The sequence below is a fragment of the Hippocampus bargibanti genome, unplaced genomic scaffold (assembly GCF_051943395.1).
Source record: "Hippocampus bargibanti isolate YZ-2025 unplaced genomic scaffold, ASM5194339v1 Contig00119, whole genome shotgun sequence".
NCBI classification, from domain to species: Eukaryota; Metazoa; Chordata; class Actinopteri; order Syngnathiformes; family Syngnathidae; genus Hippocampus; species Hippocampus bargibanti.
This window is the reverse complement of record NW_028296962.1, coordinates 1-16,407: the sequence shown is the minus strand read 5'-3', so window position 1 is coordinate 16,407 and position 16,407 is coordinate 1. Positions and strand designations below refer to the sequence as shown.

At 43.2% G+C, this 16,407-nt stretch overlaps 1 protein-coding gene across 2 annotated transcripts; it reads right to left on the bottom strand.

Annotated features, from left to right (window-relative positions):
* Positions 1–612: 612 nt before the first annotated feature.
* Positions 613–12,146, bottom strand: LOC148881416 (uncharacterized). Of its 2 annotated transcripts, XM_088989362.1 has the most exons (4): positions 11,136–12,146; positions 8,015–8,069; positions 7,569–7,692; positions 613–860 (listed from the first exon to the last, which is right to left on the bottom strand). In XM_088989362.1, the coding sequence occupies exons 1-4, from the start codon at positions 11,809–11,811 to the stop codon at positions 642–644; spliced, it is 1,074 nt and encodes a 357-aa protein (XP_088845488.1). In that variant the 5' UTR covers positions 11,812–12,146; the 3' UTR covers positions 613–641. The 2 variants fall into 2 exon arrangements, with proteins under 2 accessions (XP_088845488.1, XP_088845487.1); XM_088989361.1 differs by lacking the exon at positions 7,569–7,692 and having other exon boundaries at positions 8,015–8,052.
* Between the last annotated feature and the right edge of the window lie 4,261 nt (positions 12,147–16,407).

Here is a 16,407-nt window from a genome sequence, read left to right as displayed (position 1 = left end):
CACCTGCACCTGCACCTGCACAGGTTCTGGTCGTCCCGATCAGTGGCAGACTGCCACGTTCGGATTGGCGACCAACAGGTAGCGCTGTCAGCCCTGCCTGCAGCCTCGCAGGTGCTGGTCATTACACTCAGTGGCAGTCAAAAGGACTCCCGGCGCGACCATTCGGCGTCGGGTCATTGTATGCAATTGGATGCATTGTGCATGCATTGTATGCTGTGCATGTGTTTGTTTCATCTTAGCAGACTTTTACTCTTGGTCTTTATTTGATACTTTGTATTTTTCTGTTTGAACGACTTTAACGTTTTAGATTTTGTTCCTGTTGACTTTATTTTCATACACTTTGTCAAACACACCCTCCTGCTCCCTCCTGCCTGCTTTTTGGGATCCGCACCCGCCATCACCACCTTGCAAACCGTGACAAAATTAAGCAGAACATAAAATGAATGAATTAATTAATGAATGAATGAATAAAATAATATTTCACATGAGGTACAATGGGGCCTCACATACTTTATAGCATTTGTATGAACTAAATTTAGTTTACTTTGAGTTGTAGTTTTTCCTTCCATGAATGATATGTATTTTCTTTTGAGTGCAAAGGTGTTTTCAGAGTAAGGTTACTTTAATAAACTCTCATTGCATCATAAAATAATGTTGTGGAGTGCACTAAGTAGTTGACCTGAGAGCAGTGTGAAGGTGACAGAATAGATGCCATTTTCCTTTGTGGCACTGGTACTCTTTGAGTAGGTGATGTCCACCTGGAACTTTACAGGCTTCTGGAAAACTGTTGGACCAGCCGTGGACTTGTACTCAGCTCGAAAGCTTGTTTGAGATATGACACTGTGGCTCAGACTGGGTATCTGAGGAGAAGACAAAAGCATTTCTGCATCAGTGAAGCAGATGTCATGGTAGCATGTAGCAAAAAAGGGCACACAAGTACGGTAGAGCATTAGGGCCAGGTTGAAATTTTTCTTTTTGAGATGGGGTGTTATTCTGAGAAAAAAAGTCACACATTTTCTCGACCAAACTTGCAAAGTTGCTCGATTTAGTAACACATTTGTTAGATGCAAAGTAGCAAATTTGCTAGATTTAAATCACAAATCTGCTAGATTTAAAAGTTTAAAAAAACTTTCAGAGTTTGAGATATATCATTCGGTCGTGCAGTGGGTTAGCGTTAGCAGCCTTGTGTGACGAGATAATTTGCAGAACAGAAGTGGGAACCTGTGGAGTTGCAGTTACAGCTGCACAAGGTATCATAATTCATTTATTTTATCAGGTTTTCATGGCCTAACTACGTACAAAATGTCAACACGACACCGCTTATTCAAACTCCGGATATAAAACACAACATTGTGATTCTGTGGCAAGACTTCAAGTCTTGCCACAGAATCACAATGTCTCTTTGTTACTAAACCCGATCTCAAAGTAACAATTGATTAATTCGTCCATTTCAACAAGACCATATCAGTCAGCTACGGAAGCGCAGCTGCTAATCCACCACACGACCGAATGATGTATCTCAAACTCTGAAGGTTTTTTTTAACGTTTAAATCTAGCAACTTTGTGACTTTAAATCAAGCAAATTTGTGACTTTAAATGTAGCAAATTTGCAAGTTTGAAACTCGCTAGTTTGCCACTTTTTTTCTCATAATAATACCCCTATTCCTTTCATCACTTTGCTGCTGTGAAATGTAAATTTCTCCACTGTGAGACTAATAAAGGCATATCCAATCCAATCCAATCCAATCCATCTCTAAAAATATATATATATTTGAACCCAGCTCTAATGCTTTTCCGTACAGAAGAGTTGTCATCCTGGTAGAAACAAGGCATTTGCGTCTAAATGTGCCACGGCCGGATGAAAGGCCGGATACCTTGGCTTACGAACTTAATTGGTTCACAGACAGAGTGTGTAAGGTGAAAAGGGTGCATCCCAAAAATTAATTTCCCATAGGAAACCATTAAAATGACAATAATTCGTTCCCAGGTCCCCATAAATCATAATATTCTACTTTCTAAAATTTTAAGCCTTAAAACTACACAAAATATACCTTATTTTATGTATAACAAATGTGCTATGGTATCATAATTAAAGAAATAAACTGTACTGTATAATAAAGTTGTTTTATTTACCTTTGTGATGTCGTTGATGGCTTGATGGAATTGAGTGCTGGTTTCATCAGCATTAAACTCTTGATGAGGAACGTAACTTTCTTTCACCATCTTGAGGAATGATCCCTTGTAGGTGCTTTCTCTGTGATAATTGTATCTAGTTCCTCATCAATTGTGTTCTGTTCCCGTTGATGGGATGTAAATAGAGTTGTGCTATCCATTAATTTCTCCACTGTGGGACTAATAAAGGCAAATCCAATCCAATCCAACCCAATCCAATCCATTACATATTGAAACCTTTCTTTGTGGGCTGGTTGAAAGAATTCGTGGGGTTTTATGGCCTCAAAAGAATCCACGTGGAGCATGCTCCATCTTGTTTTTCTTCCCTTTCGAGACTTTCAGATGGCAAAAACTGGATGGTCGCTAAAATAACTTTGCACTTTACTTCCACAAAGCGTGAATATAATACGTACTTAGTTTGGGAAACCCGGGATAGACAAACTGTTCTGTTAGATCATGACACAGCCTTTTTAGGAGTTTTAGGAGAAAGGGGAGAAAATGTCCCCAATTTTCAAATAAATCCAGATGATGAATTTGCATTTTATATCTTCCATATACAGCACATCTGTTCCCATTTTCCAATTAGATTTTTTTTATACCACGGTTCCATCTTATGACCTCTGCTGCTTTTAATTGTAGTTTTCTGTTCACTCCCAATTCTATATCAGATGTCCCTCCTGTCAAACAAAGGCCACCTTTCTCTCACATCTTTTGATATACAGTACTCCACTCTGTCCCCGATATTAACACCTTTTTTTTCTCCTTTCCTCTGGGCCCCAATGACAAATTGGGCCCAATGAGAAATTGGATTATCTCCCTCCCTCATGTCGCCCAGTGTTTTTCTTACTTTGATTCACGCTTATTATAAATTCACCTCCAATTTATTCCAATGATGTGTTTGTGGTCAATTGAACTTTTCATTTTTAGTTCTTACATATATCAAGCTGTGTTATATAGAGCAGGTTAGAACATCACAATGCTTAGTCTCCTTAAATACAGTACTGTATTATTATTATTATTATTATTATTATTATTATTATTATTATTATTATTATTATTATTATTATAGAATTTGATCATGGCCGCTTCGGTCACTGTGGTGAATGAGTGAATAGTAGAAAATTCAATGAGCTGTAAACGTAGACTTTGAAGTCTTGTTTATAATGTAATATAGGGAAAGACATGCCCATTTCATGGTAAGATCAGAGCATTGTCATCAAATGGTGAGTATAGTTTTGCTTTTTTGATTGTTGCTGTGCTCATGACCATTTTGTGTTTGGGAGCCTTTTACTGAGTGTGTTGCTTGTTCTGTAGCCACAAAGGGACATAAGTCTTCTTGTGCCGGTCCCAAGCCCGGATAAATACAGAGGGTTGTGTCAGGAAGGGCATCCGACGTAAAAGCTGGGCCAAAACAAACATCCGTATCATACCTCTGAAGATGGAGGTTACTGATTCACTGTGGCGACCCCTTGAAGGGAAAAGCCGAAAGGAAAAGAAGAAGATAGCTTTTTGCATCAAGTGTACAGATGGCTTGTGCTGGTTGTTTGTGGAGCCCGATTGATGGGATATATTAACTTTGCAGTCTACACTCTGCCTTTGAACTATCAAAGTTGAAACTGTCTCACTGTCGTCTGCCTTTCTCTTTAATGTTTAAACCACCCCCCCTCACTGCTGCGTTCTTGACCAATCACGTGGCTTTAACCGAAGACTGGAGGCAGTGAATAGATGTAAAACACTGTCACTGCCATTTTGTTGTTAGAAGAACAGCTCGTTCGCGAACGACACATCATTCATTGAGGCAGCTCCGTGTACGAAAAAAGTTTGTATGCCAAAGTAAAGTTCATATGCCAAGGTGAAATTTTCATAAATGTAACGTTCGTAAACCGAAAAGTTCATAAGCCAAAGGGTTTGTAAACCGAGGTATTACTGTACACATTTGCCAGCAATCCTCCCTACATTATTTATTTGGATTATTTCAGGGTGGTCATAGGGCAAATCCAAGTAAGGCAAATCTGACCGAATCACACAACTTGGGGGTTCATTTTACACAACCCACAATACTTGCATATTTTCTTTTACTTTCGTAAAGTTCATACCCCTCTTTTTGAAAATGATGCACCTTCAACCTGCACACAAATCTATTGGTAAATATACACTTCATACATAAACGTCAATGGGGATTATTACGAGGTTGCGGTCCCTGTGGACGACCCCTCCCAGGTTTAAGCTTGGGGCAGTAGCAAGCCATGAAGCCTGACTTTTGTCCAGCTGCGCCTTGATCAAATACACCAAAATCGGCAAACCCACCTGGCCTGTACAATAGACATCTTTTTATCCCATCTAAAACTGTCTACTTTGATAAATTTGCAAATGCACTGATGGTGCACTGAGGAACAGAGTGTCGAGCAAACGCGTAAACGTACTTAACTAGACCTGTGTCCCTCTTGAATAAAAAAAAAAAACAAACAATGCCCCCCCAGTTCTATGCCGAGTGCGGGTTACTTTCTGTAATCAAATTGTATGATGAGTTTGGGTTGAGGAAAGTCCATGTACAAAAATGCTGAAATAGGCACAGCACAACCCTAAACACGAATGACGAGACTTGTACAGGGAGCCACGCAAATATTTTTTTTTTACACTGAGCGCAAGGGGGACAGTCTACCAGACAATCAGAAACGAAACCAAGATTGTGAAGTAACCATTGTATTCCAATGTAGTTTTGTTAATAGTTTTGTGTTGTGATGAAATTCTCCGTTTAAATATATTTAGTTATCTTTAATGGATGAAAAGGTTTATTCAGCCGTCATCTGTACTTCTTTGAAGGTGTCGGACGTTTCGCTTCTTATCCAAGAAACTTCGTCAGCAAACTAAAGTCTTACTGGTAGTTTTGGCCCTATATATATGTCCCTACTAGTTGTATTAAGTTCATCCTGTCTACCTGATATCTAATTTAAAACAGATTCTTATCTTACAGATAGTGTATTGTCGGTGTTCAAATACCTGACATGTTTCGGCGTCTACTCCGATCTGACAGGTAGGTCACACCCTCATAGCAACACCAGCTGAAAATGGCGCGTCACAACAACATCCGTGACACTCTGACGAAGGCAGAAGTAGACGCCGAAATATGTCAGGTATTGGAACACAGACAATACACTGTCTGTAAGATAAGAATCTGTTTTAAATTATATGTCCCTACTGTCCAGATGTGGCGGTGCCGGACTCTGCTATGATAGGTCCCTGCTCTCAGGTTGGGGGGAGCAGAGGACTAATCCCTGCGGCTCCACTGATTCTATTGTCCTGACTAACGAATGGCCTGATTGCCCAATTTGCCCTGGTATCACCTCATCATGAAGACTATGTTGCCTAAGCAGTCTATTGTACGAACGATCCAAATTTAACCTCACCCCACCATTACGGTTAAGGGAAGGATTTTGCGGTTTTATGAAAATAGCTTCTTTTACTCCCCTTTCAAACCATCTATTTTCTTTCGCTAAGATTTTAACCTCATTTTCGTCAAATGAGTGGTTGCTAGCTTTTAGGTGCATATGTAGTGCCGGACCACTAGCATTATCTCTGCGATGTTGATAAATTATTTTTTTGAGAATTTGTTTAGTCTCCCCAATGTATTGCTCTTTACAATTTTCATTTTTACAATGTATTGAATATACTACATTACTTTGTTTTTTTATTTGGCAGCCCATCGTTTGGATTTTTTGCCTTAAAGTGTTTAGCAGCTTGAAATAAGTAGGAATTTTGTTTTGCCAAAGGACTCTTTGTAGTTTTTCAGAAATTCCTGCAATGTAAGGTACTGCTCCTCCTCTCCTTTTTGTATCTTCAGAATTGTTGGTTTCATTCCCTATTCTTTCCCTTTGACATTTGTTAGAAGGCCACTGAGGGTAACCACAGTGTGTGAGTGCTCTCCTGATATGTTTTGACTACTTTTCTCTACCTTCGACGATTGTTGGTATTAGTTTAGCCTGATGCTGGAGGGTTCTGAGAACACCTAGTTTGTGTTGTAGAGGGTGGTTAGAATTGAAAAGTAAGTATTGGTCAGTGTGCGTAGCCTTCCTAAAGACGGATGTATTTAGCGCTCTGTCCTCTTTTATAATTACTTTACAATCCAAAAAGGACAAAATATCTACACGGCACCACCTCTTCAAACTCCTGATATAAATCACAACATTGTGATTCTGTGGCAAGACTTGAAGGATCTCTTTGTTACAAAACCCGATCTGAAAGTAACAACTGATTAACTCGTCCATTTCAACAAGACCATATCCGTCAGCTACGGAAGAGCATTATGCTGCTAACCCAACGCACGACTGAATGATGTATCTCAAACTTCAAACGTTAGTTCTCTTTAATGTCCTGCTGGACATTAAAGAGAACCAACTAGCCTTTTTGGATTGTAAAGTAATTATAAAAGAGGACAGAGCGCTAAAACAGTAGTCTTTAGGAAGGCTACGCACACTGACCAATACTTACTTTTCGATTGTAACCTCACTCTACAACACAAACTAGGAGCTAAACTAATACCAAGAAGCATTGAAGGTCGTGAAAAGGAGTCAAAACATATCAGGAGAGCACTCACAAACTGTGGTTACCCTCAGTGGTCTATTAACAAATATCAAAAGGAAAGAATAAGAAATGTCTGACCCGCAAATAACTTAATTTGTTGACCAGAACATTTTGTAAATCCTGAAAACATATGTGTGTGTGCGTGTGAGCGCGCACGTGTGGGCATGTGCAAGTGTGTGTGTTTGTTTACATCAGAGATAAAATTTACTATCGTGAAAAATATCTTCTATTGTGAAAAATATCTTGCTGAAAACATCATTTTGTTTTAGAGGAGTTTCACTGTATTTTCTGCATTGGTTCTGACAGATCTTCAAGTCAGCTTTGCCACTTTGTTACACCGCTACCTCGTGGATTTAAAGCAAACATGTCATCTTCTTAAGCAAACATTATGATGTAAATATCAGTACTTCTCATCTCATCTCATTTTCCGTACCGCTTATTCCTCATTAGGGTCGCGGGGGTTGCTGGAGCCTACCTCAGCTGTCTTCGGGCACTAGGCTGGGGACACCCTGATTTGGTTGCCAGCCAATCGCAGGGCACACAAAGACATACAACAGTCACTCTCACACTCGCACCTAGGGACAATTTGGAGTGGTCAATCTGCCTGCCATGCATGTTTTTGGAGTGTGGGAGGAAACCGGAGGACCCGGAGAAAACCCACGCGGGTCCGGGGAGAACATGCAAACTCCACACAGGGAGGCTGGACCGGGACCTCTGCACTGTGGAGCCGGTGTGCTAACCACTCGGCTACCGGGCCACCCTAATATCAGTACTTTTCAGGCGGATTTATTGAGAAGAGAGAAAAAGAGACCTACAGAGAGGAAAGCGTGGACGATGTCTGCCTTTATGGAGCTGAGAGGTTTATCTTTGATCACAATGAAAATCTGCTCCTCCTTCTCCATGTTGATGAAGTTACCAAACCATGCCTTTTTTGCAAGTCTACAGGGATATGAGACAGATGAGATCAAAAGTGAAGCTTAGAAAGCAGGTCTCATCAATAAAATATGCTTCTGCAGTTAACACGACTTTTTGAAACGACATAACTTCTGTAAGTTTTATTATTTGCTTGAGTTTAGACAAATACCCAATCATACAATAAAAAAAAAATCATATTTCAAAGGTTTTCATTCTTCATCCCCCAACCTCCCAAAAAAAAACAACCAAAAACAAACGAACGAAGAAAGAAACAAAAACAAAAAAACAATTTTCCAAGTGTTTGGTGATACTGGAGAATCCGAAAGTATACTGGTGTGTTACTCACTCTGGAGAAGAGTCCGGCGTGAGACTGGACAAGTCTTCCTGTGTGGGCATTGCACATGCAAGAAGTTGGTCAGGAGACATTTGAATGGTTTTGTGTGTGTGTGTGTGTGTGTGTGTGTGTGTGTGTGTGTGTGTGTGTGTGTGTGTGTGTGTGTGTGTGTGTGTGTGTGTGTGTGTGTGTGTGTGCAGCATTTGGGACATGGTGGGGGAGGTGTATATGCATTTGTGTTTGTAGAGCTTTTATCCAAATTGTGATGAAAGTATGAAATATTTTTAGAGCCAAATGCCTTGAGATAATATTAGTATTACTAAATATAGCATCACTTTAACTTTTTTTTTAAACTTTAACTTAAAAGACAACCGACACCCCAGACAAGTTGTGTCCATCATTTGTAAAATCACTTCAAATGACTTCTACTGACCGCCTTTTACAAAGAATCCACAGATTCCACATTCCGCATGTAGCTATATTTTCTGTTTTAAAACTGCTGAATTTTCATGAAGTATTGTTTTCGAATTGATGACAATGCCGGAAGTGACATCGCAGTTGGTACGCCCCTGACCGAGAAAGCGATACAAAGTGCATTTTGGGTACTTTGTTTACTTTGAAAACACTGTGTTGATCATGAAATTAGAAGGAAAACTACATAAATAATGCGATGGTGAATTGTTGTGTGGCAGCCAATTGCGGTAACACACATAAAGAAGTTGTAAGTTTACTCAAATTCCCAGCGGACAAACCAGCCATTTCCAACGGAACAGGGCAGTATGGCGCCAGCCGAGGAGCTGCCCGGAGTGTGTGAATCCCCGCTTGGATAACTGCCGTCACCCTCTCAGCCTGACAATGGGTAGAAAGTTGCTTCCAGTGGTGAAAGAGAGCAATCGTCATAATAGTGGAGCAAACCAATCAGACAAAAATTCAGCTGCTGCAACGAGGAGCTAACCGGTGTGAACAGCTGTCATTCATACATAAGTTTGTAACTCTTCATCTTGAAAGTTTAAACACCATTTTGCATGGACAACCATTAAACAATCTGCATTGATGTTTACATCTTGTAGCATATTATTTGTTATTCATGTCCTTCTATGTCACATATCACCCACGTTGATGCAATATTGCTTATTCAGGAGATTCATATATGCTTCATATGTCGTGTCCTTCACCAGTTTTGTCGCTTTGCTTACACGGTTTGAATTGATATGGAAGGACTTCTTTAATCAATCGCAAACACTTATGCTTTACTCTTCAGAACTATTTGAATCATATTCATAACTGGATGAGTAACAAGAAATGATCTTTTTTTCTGAATCTGAACTCTCTGAGGCCATTGTTTTGATTTGGGAGCAAGGCAGTTTGTGAAGGGGTATCCTGATGATCGACACTAACTGGGAGCGGGACTTTCTGAATCTCTCCAGTTTTGAGTCATTAGTGGCAGTTTTGGGCAACTTTAAGTCATTTTTATTGGTGTTTTGCGTTTGACAAAAATATCATCCTGCATGTTTCGGGTATTTTAGATGCTATAAAACATTTTTCAGATGTCAGTTAGGAAACAAAAAATGGTGTCGGTTGTCCTTCTACATTCAGTTTTCCCAATTGGGGCTGCATATACAGCATGCTGAAGTGTATTCCGGCTGACTTGTAGGTATAGACAAGGCAACACCCTGATCTGGTCACCTATTAATTACAGGAAACACCAAGAATAGACCGAGAACAATTCACACCAAAGGACAATTTCGAGTCTTCAGCGAACTCAACATCCATGTTTTTGAAATGTGAGGAGAAAACCCACAAAATATCTGTGAGAATATGGGAAGTCCACGCGAGAATTCAAATTCGCAACTTCTGAATTGTGAGGCTGATGTGCTAATGAACTAATTGATTTAACACCCAAAAATATTATGAGCTGTCTGTTTTGAAGATCTGGGTCAATGAAATTATTTTCTCAAAATAATACAAAATGAGTGTTTCGATGAAAAGGTTTCTTCAGCCGTCATCTGTAGTTGTTTGAAGGTGTCGGACGTTTCACTTTTTATCCAAGAGGCCGCGTCAGCGAACTAAAGTCTTATACTGGTAGCAGAGGACTACTCCCTGCGGCTACACTGATTATTTCTATTGTCCTGACTGATTACTTCTATGGTCCTGCCTGAGTATACTGACCTGAGTATTCAGGTCAGTCTACGACTGACCTGAATGCCCCATTTGCACTGGTATCACCTCATCAGCATAACTAAGCCTATGAACTAAGCCTGTTGTAAGCACGATCCAAATTTAATCTCACACCACCATGGCGATTTAGTGAAGGGTTTTGCTGTTTTTTTTACTCCCCTTTCAAACCATCTATTATGTTTCGCTAAGATTTTAACCTAATGAGTGGTTGCTAGCTTTCAGGTGCATATGTATTGCAGATTGAGGCCCACTAGTATTATCCCTGCGATGTTGACAAACTATTTTTTTAAGAATTTGTTTAGTCTCCCCAATGTCTCACCAATGCAATCTTCATTTTTACAATGTATTGAATAAACCCGTGTTTTTCAACCTTTTTTGAACCAGGGCACGTTTTTTACATAGGATTTTTTTTGCCCAAGAAGTCTGTTGTACGAACGATCCAAATTGAACCCCCACCATGCCGATTTATTGGATTGGATTGGATTGGATATGCCTTTAGTAGTCTCACAGTGGAGAAATTTAGTGAAGGATTTTGCTGTTTTACAAAAATAGCTTCTTTTACTCCCCTTTGAGTGTTTGTGTTGTTGAAAGAACATCCTCATGTGCATTGAAAAAGTATTTTGTTGCATTATCACTAACCATAGGTGTTATTTTGTCATGTACAACTGTGTGTGAACAACACATTGTGACAACAAATTGGCGTCAGTTAAAAGCGATGCGATAAGCGTTGGTAATGAATCATCTCAGACAAGCACATCTCAGTTTTTACCCATAGATTTTGTATGTATACAAATAAAATTGTACTTTTTATGACCACATCATCCATTGTATATCTTATTAAGTCATGTCACTTTCATGTTTGGGTTACAGTTACTATTAGATCAGTAAATTGATATTGCTGTCTTGCATACCGTACATATATAATGACCCGATCTCAACCCTGCCCGACCTTTACCTTGCATTTTCCTGCGATGGAAACGAGGGGAGCCCAGGAAGCTGTTTTTAATTGAGTTGAGGCGCATCCTCCAGGGCATTCCCCCGATCGAGGGGCTGGGTGGAGGTGTTGGCCTAGGTGTGCCGGTTGGGCTATCCTTGGGCGTGTGCACCGGGGTGCCTTTGGGAGTGGGGAGAGGGCTTTCTTTGGGGGAAGGATGGGGGGTAACCTGCGAGTTGGGGAAAGATTTGCCATTGTGATCAGGGTGCAGGTGATGGTGCCGCAGGGGTGACATAGGTGGAATAGGAGAAAGGGGAATGGAGAGCTTTAGGGGGATGCTAAGTGGGGGTTGGCACCTCACATGGGGGCTGTTGGGGGTGCAGGATGCTAAAGGCTGGCTGGGTGTCGAGGGCTTAGACTTGAGAGTACAGGAAGTCTGAGCTGTGTTGGACGGTGGGTTGGATCTGGTTGTCAGCAGAGGTTTTGCAGACAATTTGGGTTTGGCAGGGAGGGTCTGAGTTTGAGGGTGCATTTGGGGAGACCCTCTCTTGGGCTGGAAGGAGTTGGGTGTGCGAGCGCCTACTCCATTAAGGCGGACCTCAAGTGAATGGGTGGGGCTGCAATTGGGGGACTGACACAGGTCTGGGGACTGGGGTGGGATGAAAAAACGCCTGTTGGGCTGTGATTTGTCATGCATCAGTGAACATGACAACAGAGTCAGCCAAGAGTAAGTGCGGCATCACCATCGCCCAATAGTTCATAAACATGAATAAAACACAGCAGGGAATGGCAAAACAAGGCGTGTTTTGAGAAGTGGAGCAGGCAGGAAGTGGCGAGAGTGCAAGAAATAAAAAAAAACAGAACATGCGATTAGCAAAGTGTTTATCAGCCAATCATTAGGCAGCAGTGCAGCATTCATGATGCATTAAGAGCGGAGATTCACCGAAATCATAACAGCAGACCTGAGTTTCCACTCACTTGACCGATTTTATGGATTTATATGACCCTTTGACCTGCTAGGTCAAAATTAACTCAAATTAGGTTAACAAAAAAAACACGAAAAACAGATAGATTGAACTTTAGTGTTTACTTATTGTGTCAAATGAATAAATCACGCAAATTTTTGGGCTTGGTTTTTCTTTGTAGGTTCAATGAATCGCTCATAAAGTTGGAATTATCTCTGCCTTGTTTTTTGAACTAAATTTTTGGTTATTTTTCAATCCAACCGTTACGGGTGTAGATTTTTATTATTTTACCATCATTTAAAAAAAATACAATTCCCAAGACTCTAATCCCTCTGAATACAGTAATACCTTGGCTTACGAACTTAATTGGTTCCCAGACAGAGTGTGTAAGGCGAAAAGTGTGTATTCCAAAAATTAATTTACCATAGGAAACTATTAAAATGAGAATAATCCGTTCACTGGTCCCCATAATTTTCTAAGCCTTAAAACTACACAAAATAGAGCCTATTGTATGTATAATAAATGTGATATGGTATTATAATTAAATAAATAAACTGTAATGTAAAATAAAGTCGGTTTATTTACCTTTGTGATGGTCGTTGATGCATGATTGCATAGTGTCTCAATGAGCTCTGGGTGGTACATCTTGGAAGTTGTGATATAGCAACAGCAACATATGCAAGCAGACACACGAGAAATATCATTAATAGCTGGTTCCCTTGCTTGTCTTTTCATTTCAAATTGAACTGAAAATTGATTTGTGGAGCCTGATTGATGGGAATTTTAACCTTGAAGTCTACACTCTGCCTTTGACCAATCAAAGTTGAAACAAGTCCAAATTTCACTGTTTTCAATCCATTTTGTCACTCTCTCTCTGTAGTCTGCCTGTCTCTTTGATTTTTAAACCACCTCACCTCACTGCTACGTTCTTGACCAATTATGCGGCTTTAACCGACGACTGGGGGCGGGGAATAGAATACCAAAACAAGCCGGCTGCCATTTTCTTTTAGGAGAACGGGCTCATTCGCGAACGACACATCACTAATTTTGGCAGCTCCGTGTGTATCCCGTAAAATAGTTTATATGCCAAGGTAAAATTTTCATGAATTTAACGTTTGTAAACCGAACAGTTCGTAAGCAAAGGGGTTTGTAAACCGAGGTATCACTGTAATTTTAACAAAGCATAGCTTCGAAAAGGTCTCATTTCTATTGGCACCCCTTTCCCCCTGACCCACACTCATCATTTATCAATGCCAATGTGCTCATCACATGACGGTCAATCACTTATTTGCTACAGTCTGATATAACCATTCAGTTTGTTCTTGTGGCAACATTATAAAAGATGTTTGCCAGCCACTTTACCACAAATGGTTTTTCACAGACCAAGTATATGTCTGTGCATGTGAAAATGAAAGAAAACAGCAAGCCTTAAATACCATATTTCCCACAATGTAAGGTGCACCGAGAAGCATTTTGGATTGTATATAAGGATCAATATTCACATTTCTTGGACATGGTGTTTAAAAAATAATCTGTTAAGCGCTTAATTACAGCCGCAGCTGGTGTGAAGGCACTATCTAAATAAAGCTGTATTGTATTGTATTTTTAGTACAGACTTCAGTCAAGTGCATGGGTGTCAAAGTCAATGCCGAGGGGTCAAATCTGGCCTTCCACGTCATTTTATTCGGCCCGCGAAAGCAAATCAAACTTGATTGAGCTGATGATGAGTGACCTACGTACATGTAATACTCAGAAAATTGTCACATCTCGTTGCCATCCGGGGCGCGCCCCGCCCCTCCTGTCACCTCCTCCGCCAATCCTGGGAGACGGCCCCTCCAATCATCGTACACCTGGGTTCCCACAGCTGATTGTCATTTCACTGATGGTGCCTTCTGACTATATCTGTCTCGCGCTCACTACCGTCTCCGTCGGAGTATTTTTGGTCATTGCCGTTTCCACTTCCGTGTTGCCAGGTCTGCTATCATTCAGTTATCTTCCTTCACTCATCCCTGTTTTTTATTATTTGATGCTTTGTCCAGTAAAGACTCTTTATCCATCCAAGCCTGTCACGCCGTGTATTTCGGGTCCTTCCCTAACACCAAGAGTCCGTCGCTCGATGTCTGCCTCCTAGCACTCGAGCGATCGTCACACAATACTCCGACCACCCATGGACCCCGCCGGCGTTGACAGGTATTTTACCGCCCTTGTACAAGAGGCGGAGCGTTCGAGCCAGCTGGCCCAGGCGATTGAGGAAATGCGCCACGCCACTACCTCGCTGGCTCAACGCCTCAAGGAGATGGAAAAGTGCATCGCCACCCTCTCTGTTCCTTCCCCCCCGCCCGTGGGCAGGCGCACGCCCCCGCTACCCCAACCCTCACGCTACGCAGGCGAAACCGAGCGCTGCGCTCAATTCCTAATGCAGTGTGCGCTCGTGTTTGAACAACATCCTGACGCCTACGTTAGCGATGAGGCTAAGGTAGCCTTCATCACCAGCCTGCTCGCGGGTGAAGCCGAATCATGGGTGCTGGCGGTACGAGAGTCCCGACCGGAGCTGTGCGCCTCGTATCCGGACTTCTTAGCCGAGATTCGCCGGGTGTTTCACCATCCAGTGACGGAGGTCGAGGCGGAAGGGAGAATCCTCGACTGCGTCCAAGGGGCCCGTTCGGCCGCAGAATACTCCGTCGCTTTCCGGATCCAGGCCGCTGGCAGCGGCTACGGCGACCGAGCGTTGAGGGGGGTGTTTCGTCGCGGCTTGAATTCCGACCTAAAGGATGAGTTGGCTACCCGCGACGCCGGCACCACCTTCGACGACCTCGTCGGGATTGTCATCGGCTTGGATCAGCGTCTTCGAGAGCGGCGAAAGGAGCTGAGCGACCGACGGCCCGAGGTACCCCGAAGCCGACCCCGGTCGACCACACCCGGCAGCGACCGCGCGCAGCCCCAGGAGGGACTCTTTGAACCGATGGTGATAGGGGGGGGAGACGACCGCGCCAACCCGAGGGCTCGTCGCACCCGAGGCCCCCAGCCTAGGACCCACGGCCAATGTAAGTCCCCGCCGAAACGGAATCCGTTGGGGGCTAAGTCTACTACACGAGTCACACGGTTGGAGCTGGAGAGTGAACTATTTGGCCCCTCCAGCTCCCAAAGAGTGCGGGCACTAGTGGACTCGGGGGCCGACGGGTGCATTATCGACCCCCACCTGGCCGACCTGCTGGGCTGCCGACTTTTAGATCTCCTTCCCCCTAAGGAGATCGTCGACCTGGATGGCCGATTATTAGCCCACCTCACGGCCCCACTTAAGCTCCGAGTGGCAGGCAACCATGTGGAGCACCGCCAATTTCTTGTTATGCCCTCCCGGAACGCGCCATTGGTCTTGGGTCTCCCCTGGCTCAAGGCCCATGACCCATCCATTTCTTGGGAGGGCCCCACCATTCAGGGCTGGAGCCCCTACTGCTACGCTAACTGCCTGCGGTCGGCTACGGCAGGGCGTAACCCCTCCCGCGGTGGCCCGCCCGAGGCCATCTGCCTCAAAGGCGTGCCACATTGCTACCACGACCTGCGGGAGGTGTTCAGCAAAGACAACGCCCAATCCCTGCCGCCCCACCGACCGTATGACTGTGCTATAGACTTGCAGCCAGGGGCTCCATTACCGGACTCCAGACTTTACCATATTTCTCAACCGGAACGGGAAGCCCTGAGCACTTACATAGACTCCTCTCTAGCGGCAGGACTCATTCGGCCGTCGCGTTCCCCGCTGGGCGCAGGGTTTTTCTTTATCGACAAGAAGGACGGATCCCTGCGCCCATGCGTTGACTACCGGGGCCTGAACGACATCACCATCCGCAACAAATACCCTCTCCCCCTCATGGATTCGGCCTTTGCGCCCCTTCAGTCCGCCACCATTTTTTCTAAATTAGATCTTCGCAGCGCCTACCATTTGGTCCGAATCCGTGAGGGGGATGAATGGAAAACAGCCTTCAAGACGCCTTTAGGGCACTTTGAATACCTGGTGATGCCGTTCGGGCTCACGAACGCGCCTGCCGTATTCCAGAATTTAATTAATGATGTGCTCAGGGACTTCCTCAATGTTTTTGTTTTTGTTTACCTCGATGACATTCTTATTTTTTCTCGCTCTGCAGAAGAACACCGGCAACACGTCCGACGGGTCCTGGCGCGGCTCCTGCAAAACCGGCTCTATGTGAAGGCAGAGAAGTGTGACTTCCATGTCCGCTCTCTGTCGTTCCTGGGGTTTGTGGTGGAGCAGGGGCAGCTCAGGGCCGACCCCGCCAAAACCAAGGCGGTGGTGGAATGGCCGATTCCAAAGACGC

Coding starts and splice junctions, on each gene's coding strand:
- LOC148881416 (XM_088989362.1), bottom strand. CDS start 11,811: ATGCATGACAAATCACAGCCCAACAGGCGTTTTTTCATCCCACCCCAG. Junction 7,693..8,014: donor ACGCCGGACTCTTCTCCAGA/GTGAGTAACACA, acceptor ATATCCCTGTAG/ACTTGCAAAAAAGGCATGGT. Junction 861..7,568: donor TCGTCCACGCTTTCCTCTCT/GTAGGTCTCTTT, acceptor TCTTCTCCTCAG/ATACCCAGTCTGAGCCACAG.